Here is a 10,564-nt window from a genome sequence, read left to right as displayed (position 1 = left end):
ATTCATGTTTCATGATAATTCTTGTAAATCTAGGAATTTATAATCACTCATCATGATCAAGCATATCCTAAAAATAATATAATCAAAATAATATTTTATAATTGACATACTAATAACTCAAACCCAAGTCCTTTTAACGCAATCAAGTACTCTTAACCACTTGAGCTAATACTTTTCCTCATTATAAAAGTTAGCATTAAATGCCTTAAAGGCTCCCACTACTCGCCTTTATTAAATAATTATTTATTTAATTATTTGAATTCCTCGAGTCTTACACATATTTTGTACTTTGGTATTGAAAACCGTCTTCACTGGCTTATAGGCAGCGAAACCACCAGTTTTTCGTAAAATATTATCTTTCTCGGGTTTTAGAAACCGATAGTTCTGGCTTTGAGGAACTAGTAGCATTAACTTTAAGGAATCAATATTTCTAGCTTGTAGGAACCGATGGTTCTGACTTTTAGGAACCGATAACACCGTCTTCCGTAACCCAGTGTGTATTTACGGTGCGTCATTACCGACTTTCGTAAGTCAGTGTGTTTCTTCCAGTATTTAGAACCCATGAATTCCGGTTTTTGTTAGCCAATTTTGTGCCATCAAGTTTTGTAAATTGGTGTTACCGACTTTTGGTTGTAGACATTTCGAAAAAGGTTTGTTTTTTTATTTATATTTGTTGGTATATTTGAATTGATAAGTTTTTTTTAGATGACAAGAACTCGTGGTGCTCATTTAGTTGGAGGAGAGAGCTCTGAACAAGGCCAAAGAATAAGACCTACTACGTCTACTCGTAAAAGAGCCCATGAATGTGATGCTGGTGTACCAAGGGTGGATGTTGTTCATGAACACCAACATGTCGATGATGGCCCCGTTGTTGACGAGCCACAAAATGTTGGAGAAATGCAAGAGGAGCACGAAAAGGAGTTGTATATCCTGGAGGTCCATATGATACCTCTTTTACTTACTAGTTATTCTGATCATGTAGCATGTTTACTATGGCGAGGCAAGGTTAGTGTTGTGCTTAACCATTAGTTGTATTAGATTTCTTATAATAATAATAACAAAACCAAGCTTAAAAGTAACACCCCGTACCCACTCAAGTAAATCATCACATGTAGAAAATACCTCTTAAGTAGTAAAATTTATAGTGTAATCACCATCGATTTCAAGAATAAAGATTAAAGAGTCTTCCATATCTAAGCTTTGGTTCACTCCACAGAAGTTAGTCAATTCTTAAAAATAGTCTTCTATCTCCAAATTAACCAATTATAACCAACTAAAAAACACAATAACATAGTGCAAAATACATCTATAATTAATCAAAATCAGAACCATTGGATTTCAGAAATCGATAACACCAGATTGTAGAAGCCAGTAATACCGGCTTTCATAAGCTGGTAACACCGACTTTCAAAAGTCAGCCTTATTTGATGACACACATCCAACCCTCACTTACCGGTTTTCAAAATTTGGTATTTACCTCCATTTTGAACGGGTTAATATTGGTTTCCAAAAGTCGCTAATTTTGGTTTTCACAAGCCAGATCATATCAGAATCTTTTACACTTTTTTATCGCTTTTCAAATGTCAGTTGTTACGGCTTTCAAAAACCGGTTTGAATGGGTTTCATAAGTTGATATTATCGATTTTACATCCCAACGACTTTTAGAATACGTAATGACCGACTTTCAAAAGTTGGTTCTACCAGTTTTCATTTTGTAAAATCCAGTGGCACTTATACCAGAGAAACAAAATAAAGGTGTTTTAATGAAATAAAAAGGTTAACAAAACTGTTCAAATGAAATGAATCTTATCTGGATGAAGTTGAATAATGTGGAGGAAGACAAAAATTAAAAGAAAGCAAGATTCTTGAAGTGTAAGAACGAAAGAGAAGGAAAATGCTTCACATACAACTCTAAGATAAAAAAAAAAGAAAAAAAAAACTCGTTAAGTGGTGGTGCACTAAGAGTACGGGCGATGGAAAAAACGTTTTGGGGTGCATATTTAAGAAAAACAAAGTTGTTGAAGAGTAAATAAAGTTGGTATGCGGTAAGTAAGGAGTAATTAGTGCTTAACTATTCATATAATAATTTATATTTATTTTGTTTAACGAAATTATGGTCTACAAAAAAGTTGGGGTGTAGGAAAAAATTTGGGGGTGCAGGAAGAAAACTCCTTACCCGTATTATTGTGAGTTTGAGGGAATGTTAGCATAGGCTCATGTTTTAGGCCCATCTACTTTTGACTTATAAGGTTAACTTTGTATGTATATACAACACACCTCTTGTAACATTTTACACAATTAATACTACAAAATCTTCTCCTTCGTATATTTCTTTGTTTTCTACATGTCTATTGTGTCATCTGCTATTGAACTATTTGTTTTGTTGGGTCTATCGTGTCACCCACTATTGGATTACCTTTTAATGTCTATTAATACCACAATGAGATGTACATGCTTCAACGTGATGAATGTGTTAAAAATTTACATCAACTAGAAATAAAACAAGTTTATAATATATATGTAGAAAAAAATTTGTAATCCAATTTTATAGAATTAAGTTAGACTTAACATTTACTTATTATAAACAAATAATTCAAATATTTTGTATTTTTTGAAATTATTAAAATTCCTACGTCCAAAAATCACATATTCAATACTCTGCAATTTAAACATTTAATTAATATACTTTGCTATCCTCATGCGGTACACATTTTTACCCATATACTTTTAATATCAAGATGGTTACATTAAATTAGTTATAAATAATAAATTTTCTTCTTTTTTGAATATAACACTGTTATTCACTTAAATTCACTACCAATTATAATATATAAGATATAAGTATACAGTGTCTATATTTATATAAATATATTGTACTGAGTTTATGAATAAATTTTATTTTTCCATTAGTTTTTTGCTTTTTTTTATTCTACCTTTTTCATTTAAATTAGTTTTGCATTCTTTTTCTACTTTAACGTGTAAAGTACAGTTCCTTTTAATATTTTGTTACATATTTTATAAACTATTAAATTAATTGAAAATGACATAAAGAGGGATTCTTTTCCAACATATACAAAGGCTAATAGATTATTTTCAGTTTAATTGAAAATTATTTTATTATTATTTTCAGTTTAATTAGTTTGGAGATCATATTATTATAAAGAAATATTAAATATTTGATACAATTCATTTTGAATATTAATTTTAATATAATCAATATTAATTTACACACGACCTTAGAGTGAGATATGAATGATTTTCATTATTCGACCAAAATTTCTTAATTAAAATTTTATATTCATCTTTATTTCCATATTTAATGGATATGAAACTTTTATCACATCCTCTTATCTAACATATAATAAGTATATATGTATCATGTTCATATCCGTTTTTTATCATTTCAATGTATATAATTAACTTTATTAAAAAATCATGAAAAAAAATTGAAATTATCAAATATTCAATAAAAAAATATATGTTGTGTAAAATATTTAAAAATAAATAATAATTATATAAATTTTAAATCACAATACTAAATAATTGAATAAGATTAAACTAATTATATCAAATATTACACAATTACATATAAATAAAATTTCATTATAAAAAAAATTCCCTTAATTTTGAAAATGTTAATGAAATAAAGTTGATAAAGTTAAAAGGTATTAAGTTTAAAAATATATCAAATTTCTACTTCCTTTTCTAAAGTTGTGAATATCCTGTTTATAAGGATTGAAAAACACAAAGACTTTGTTCACTTAAATAGATGAATTTGTAGGAGAGGAAGAATTTGAAAAACACAATGTCCTGTTTTTTTTTAAGGATTTTAGAGGTGATTGTAAGCGAATTTGAAAGTCAAGTTTATGAGAGTTGATAAGTGATTTAATTGATGTGATAGATAAAAAAATGTTTTAATATATATATATATATAAGAGATTACCATTTTGCCCTTTAAATAATAAGTAGTATAAATTATTATTTGTATGAGTTATAATTATTTTTAAAATTTTTATTTAATACTACACTTTAAAGAAATAAATTACAATAATTAATAAAATAAATTAATTGTTTTCATAGTATTGAAAAAAATGTTACGAAGCTTTTGTGAATGACATTTTATTTTAAATAAAAAATTAGTATGGAATTCCATTATTGTATAATCCATAAACTCGACCACCAAATTTATATTATTATATTATATAATTTATTATTTATATTATATTATTATTATTATAAACAGAATAGTTTATTAAGTCAAAATAAATTATTATATATATATATATATATATATATATATATAATATAATATAATAAATTATGTTGAGATGTTTTAAGATATTTTCTCAAATTTAATTGCAAATCTCTTCTCTTATATGAAGAAATTATATAGTAACAAATTGCATTGATTTTTGTGTTTTTCAAATTGTTTTCTTTTGGTAGACTGTGCTTTTTATGCTCATAGTAAATTATCTCAAATCTGTCTAGTGAAACCAAGAGACCCATAAGGTGTAAGTTTGTTTCCTTTGATTAAGAGAATTTATGAACGAATATTTCTAGGAAAGGGTGAAAAACAATCTTCGGTCAAGTGCCAAGATGAAGTGAGAAAGCCAACTCATGAAGCATAAGTGCATTCTTTTTGGACAATTTGAACATTGAAGAATCCATTTTGGGATTTATTTACATGTTTCGTATGTGACACCAATCAATAATGCCTTTGGCAGTTGCGCTAACGGGAGAAAAGGTAGTGTGATCGCAAGTAGTTGAGTGGTTGAAGGAAAAGCTTTGATGTAGGAAGAAGAAGAGGTATTATTATGAAAATTTTGTTTGGGAAGAATCTATTCTCTCATCTTTTTGTTGTTAGGAAAAAACATGATTTGTTTATGTGATTTGAAGGAAGAAGGGAATGTTATATGTCAACCTAACTCTAAATCATCCTTTCTCTTCATCCATCCAAATCCAAGAATCCACACTACATCTTTTAAGGTTTTGGCCTGATATAAGGTTTAACACTCTTTAAAACTATATTTCATAAATTATTTTCAAATATATTAATACATAAAAAAATTATTTTCACCACAGGAACTAAATTAATCATCAGTTTTTTACTGTCTTTAATAAATACATTTTGCAGTGTATTTCCCTACCTCTCTTCCTTTTTATGTTCCGTCCCAATCGAAACGAAAACATACTCACATACGAATTTTCGTGACAAAATATAAAAAGCCAAAAGTTATCCTTACCTTCATATATTTACATTTGAAATAACGATTTTTGAAAGCTGTGTACTGTCTGGCTACTGTCCTTCTGTTTTGTCTTTCGAAAACTTCCTTTTTGTCTTTATTAATACAATAAATGAGCTTTTTATAACTTAAGACAAATTTCATTGGATACTTTTATTTCCTTAAAAAAATTATGATCAACCAAAAATATATAAAAACATGACACATATGATTCTGTATCAGGTTCAACAATTTCTTATTAACTGTCATAAAACTTCATTATCCAATAGTATTTTACCTTGAGGTGTTAGGTTTCTAATAACCAAGTTAATTAACATCTTTTACACTATATGGTTGTCGGGTAAGTTTATTAATATTTTGAGCTGTGAGGCTCGTGATATGAATAAAATTTGAAAATTAAACTTTTATATGTAGAAATGGAGTGTGTTGTACCTTCAATCACATATGTCCCATCACAATAAATGTGAGTAAACAAAAGTAACCCTAAAGAATGATCAAATACAGGCCACAGCTTGGTCATGTCTACCATCTCTTGGGTCAGGCCAGATATGTGTAGGACTCTTATCCCTATCTCTATGCCTTAAACAACTACCACAAGAGTTTCATCCCATCTCATCACCCTTTTGGTGTCCTTCCTAAGGACTCTAGTCACTCTCAAAATAGTGCATTGGATCAAAACATGTACACACAAAATGCTCCAACATATTCATAACATAACCCACTCATGTCATAAAACGTTACACCAATAACTAATTAACAAGAGAAAAGAGAAATTTTACACTCTCACAATCATAAATTAATAGTTAACATTAACATGATTTTGGATGATTGGTCGATTTAGAAACTAAACTCAATGAGCATTTTGTTTGTTAAGGTTAGCTATGGAGAAGGGAATGTGAGAGTTTTAAAGCTGGTGAAGCCTCCATCAACTATGAGATTGTGACCTGAGATAAACTTTGCTTCATCTGATGCTAAGTACAATGCAGCTTTTGCCACATCAATGTCCTCACACTTGGCACCTTTGAACCCTACAAAACCATTCACAATACCCTCTATCTGTTCTTGCGGTAAACCAGGATAAAACTTTTGTATCTGAGCCAAAACCATAGGTGTAGGAATTGGAGCTGGTGATATGCAATTGATCCTCACCCCAACATTGCATAACTCACTAGCCACTGATTTCACTATTCCAGGTATTGTAAACTTTGATATGGTATAAGGGTGAGGCCCAAGCCCACCCATTACCCCACTTATGCTTGATGTGCATAGAATGGAGCCTGAGCCCATGGGTATCATCACCCGGGCTGCATGCTTTATACCAGCAAGCATTCCCCTTATGTTGATTCTCATGACTTTGTCAAACTCATCCAGGTCTAGATCTGCTATGCTTGGGGGAATTGATGGGCCTGGGATGCCAGCATTGTTGTACATGATGTCCAGCTTGCCGTAGTGGGCCACGGCAACATTCACAGCCTCTTCAACTTGGGCCTCCACAGCAACATCACATTCAACATAACGGGCTGATGGGCCCAAGTCCTTTGCAACTTGTGGGCCTAGGATGGTGTCGTTGTCAGCAATGATGACTTGGGCCCCATGGTGGACAAAGTGATGGGCCGTGGCCTTGCCAAGTCCACTTGCCGAGCCTGTTATGAGTGCCACTTTTCCCTGAAGCCTGCTTTTGGAAGCGAAATGGGTGAATGTGAATGATGATGGGGAAGAAAAGATGAAGATATTGTGCAGATGGGATGATGGGAATAATGGAATACTCATAAATGATGATGGCCTCTATCTAAATAATGCTGTCACCTTTATCTTCTTCATGTCTAAATCAGAAAGCATTATTTCTTTTTCGCAAAGTTGGAGGATCATGTCTTGGACCAAACCAAATCCTCTTCCTACAAGATTGATTTAGATTGCATGTTCCTTAACCCCTTCAAAAAGTAAGACCAAGTACTCTTGGTAATGGGAACAACAAAGTTGACCTACTTTTTCTTTCTATGTACCAACTTAACTAAATCTTTTCTACCAACATTTATATAAATTCAAATCAACTAAATCAAATTCTGGTGACCAAGAAGAAAATGGCTTTGTTGTGTGCTGGATGGATCCATTATTAGTTGGGAAATGTAGAAGAATCGCTTAATTAGCATCTGACACGTTAAAAAATAAAATTGGGCCATGAAATCGCGTTCGCTGTTTGTGTTTGGTAGATCTACAGCATGAGAACATGCAAATTGGAGGCAGCTAGCACCATTTGTTCCATGTGCTTCACTTGTTTAAATTTATTTCCATGTTTCTGATAACTTCAAGGCTATGTGTACTTAACTATATATATATTCTACAGTGTCTTGCTTTTTCTTTGTCAACGCCACTCACTCAAATTCAATTAACTATTGCTCTTAGATTTTTGCAGTAACCCTTTTTCTTTCACTTTTTCTTTCTTATCTCATATACATTGTATTAACCGTTCACATCTTGCGATGACACAAAAAGAGAGAAAGAGTTATATAGGACAGGTTTCATCTGATGTTAAGAACAGGATACATAGTTCTTAGGTTTTTACTTCCTATGTGGTGGGAATATGTATAAACTCAAATCTAGAACAACTTAGTTCCAAGCAACACCGTCACGTTTCAAAAAAGAAAATTGAAAACTTGAAGAGAATAACTTTTTTTCTGCATAAAAGCTTGCTCCACAATAACCTAGTGGAGATTTTGAAAGGGTAGTTCATAATTATGCTACTTCTGTGATATTTATTAGTTCACAAGAAGATGGGGGTGAAACTGTTAACAAGTTCACATTTTGAAGACCAATTTGTCTGAATACAAACTTTGAACAAAAGTTTCTGCTATGAAGGATGAAATTTGTTTTTCATTTCGTTACAAAGAAAGAATTTAGATAAATAATAGCATTCATTAAATGAAAAAGGACTTAAAAGTCTGGCAATGGTAGTAAAGAGCTTTAAAGAGACTCACCTTCTTTCACCAACCATAGCTGCATAGAATCTGCTGCGTTTTTGAAGCAAATCATTGGCAAGGGTGGTGTGCTTGAACACCCTGCAGAAAGATTAATTAGTGAATCATAATCAGAAGAAAAAGGTTTACATTAAAACACAGAATAATTGAAAACTTGAAGTGATGATTAATTAAGAAGAGATAAGACATGGAGAAAAATAATTAATTAAGTGATTAAGGTTTGGTGAGAGTGTGAGTGGTAATGAAGGGATTGATGTTGAAGATGAGGAACCTGGTTAGTGTTGTGAGCATGGCTACTACTGGTGTGAAGATCTGAAGAAAAGAAGAAGAGTGTGGGGAGTGTACTTTTATGGATCTCAGGTTAAACTGAAAGCACAGAAAGAAATGAAGGTTGATGACAGTATTTATGGAAGCAGAAGGAAACATTTTTGTCTAGGGTGTTGTGTGTGTACTATTATTATATTAAGACCACATTTCCTAATATATTCTTTTAATAATCATCAAATTTATAAATCAACCAAAAAGTTATTGAATATAAATTGATTTTATATTTATTTTTTATCATAATTAATAAATTTGAATTAGTTAAAAAAGTTTTTTGTGAGATTTTTCTTACTGACTAACTTGTTGCAGTATGGTAACTATTGCTGCTTTTAAGAGTTTTGACATTGTTCAATTCAAAAGGTTATTCTTTAATATTTTCTATTATCGATAAAATTTGCTAAAAAAATTAGATCATGAGTAAATTTCACTAAATGCATGTCTTGTAAGTCAAAGATAATTACGAGGTTCATGCTTCAATGGGATGCAAATAAGAGAGAAAGTTAGGAATGAAACCAAACGCAAAGTAGATATATTAAGTAAATTTTGTACAATAGTACTTTCAACAATTTTTAAATTAGTAAAAAGTATTGTTTTTAGACACGTAGCTTGATGCAATGTATAAAATTAAAATTAATATGCATCTGTTATTTTTCTTAATAATAAAATTAAAATTATGAAAAGTGTTTGCATCAAAACAACTAATAGTACGAAATTAAAAAAAAATTAAAATTAGTCCTTTTTTAAAATTTTAGTCTAATTTAGACCTCCAACTTTATGATTGCGTAAATTTAATCATTTTAATTATATCGAAGTTTATTTGACATTTCATACACGTTTCTCAATTAATATTGAGATGTAAATGTGTCAATTAGTATAAACAACTCAAATGTAATCATGAAACGAGTTTGAAACATCGAATAAACTTAAACAAAATTTATTTAAAAAAATTAAATTCATAAAATTTCTAAAATTGGGAGACTAAATTCTAATTTTCACTAAAAAAGTTAAAAAATAAAGAAAATAATTAACAAACAAAATTTGAAAACGTATTTATTTAAATATTTATTCGTTTGGTTTTACAGAAGACTTGCCTTTTTTTTTAAATAAGAGAAATATTCGAGGCATATATATTTACTTTACCATTAGACATTAAATGTCTGAACAAAAATTCAACATACTCTTGAATTTGTCTAATAGAAATAAATTGGCACTAAATAATTTTATAAGTGTACATCTAATACCTGTAAAATAGTTAAAAAGTAGAATTAATTTTTATACATAATACCATTGATTTATTTAATTATTAAAATGTTGAAATATAAATAAAAATTTAGTTAATCAATTTTGATTTTATAAAAATTATTTTTTTCTAAAAATTATTCTTATCTTTTCTCTATCTCCTTTCTAGATTTTTGATCCCATCTTTTATCTCTTTGAAGATGAGGTTATCATAGGATTCTTGACTTAGCACAACATATCTATCCGATTAGATTTGTGATCAAAGTAAGAGAGCTCATTATTTTGAGTCATTTTGATTTTTGGTTTGCTTGTGACAATGGTATGATTGCATGTGGCTTAAGAGAGCTCTAGAAGAATCACTGTCTATTTATGGTCAGTAGGGTATGTTTATATTGGTATGAATTTTCTTTGTGTAGATAAAACATCTTGTGAGAGTTAGAACTTTTGAAGCAAAAAGCAAATTAGGATTTCCATCTAGGAACATGAAGTTAGTATATTTTTCTACTATTATATTCACTAGTGCAGGAAAGAATTTTGACACCAGTTATTTTGGACATTGTACTTTGGTTCAACAACCGAAACATATCCAGACGAGGTAAAAAATGGTGACTTTTTTGGCTTTGGTTATAAACCAAAGCATAAAGTTCCATATTATGTTTCGATTTTGGGAGAACAGAAGTATGAAATCATAAATAAATAATAGAAAAACATGGTGATTAGGGCTTCAATTCTTTTACCAATCGAAACATAAACCATAAATAAATAATGAAAAATAAAAAAGGG

At 30.0% G+C, this 10,564-nt stretch overlaps 1 protein-coding gene across 2 annotated transcripts; it reads right to left on the bottom strand.

The window, feature by feature from the left end:
• Positions 1-5,690: 5,690 nt before the first annotated feature.
• LOC114173802 (short-chain dehydrogenase reductase 2a-like) lies at positions 5,691-8,633 on the bottom strand. 2 transcript variants are annotated; one of them, XM_028058428.1, is made up of 3 exons: positions 8,490-8,633; positions 8,219-8,299; positions 5,691-6,915 (listed from the first exon to the last, which is right to left on the bottom strand). In XM_028058428.1, exons 1-3 carry the CDS (start codon positions 8,507-8,509, stop codon positions 6,123-6,125), a joined length of 894 nt encoding a protein of 297 aa, XP_027914229.1. In that variant the 5' UTR covers positions 8,510-8,633; the 3' UTR covers positions 5,691-6,122. The 2 variants fall into 2 exon arrangements, with proteins under 2 accessions (XP_027914229.1, XP_027914219.1); XM_028058418.1 differs by having other exon boundaries at positions 5,691-6,918; positions 8,490-8,623.
• Positions 8,634-10,564: the final 1,931 nt, after the last annotated feature.

Source organism: Vigna unguiculata, chromosome 1 (assembly GCF_004118075.2).
Source record: "Vigna unguiculata cultivar IT97K-499-35 chromosome 1, ASM411807v1, whole genome shotgun sequence".
Lineage (NCBI taxonomy): Eukaryota > Viridiplantae > Streptophyta > Magnoliopsida > Fabales > Fabaceae > Vigna > Vigna unguiculata.
The sequence above is the reverse complement of the archived record's forward strand: the minus strand, read 5'-3'. Positions and strand labels throughout refer to the sequence as shown.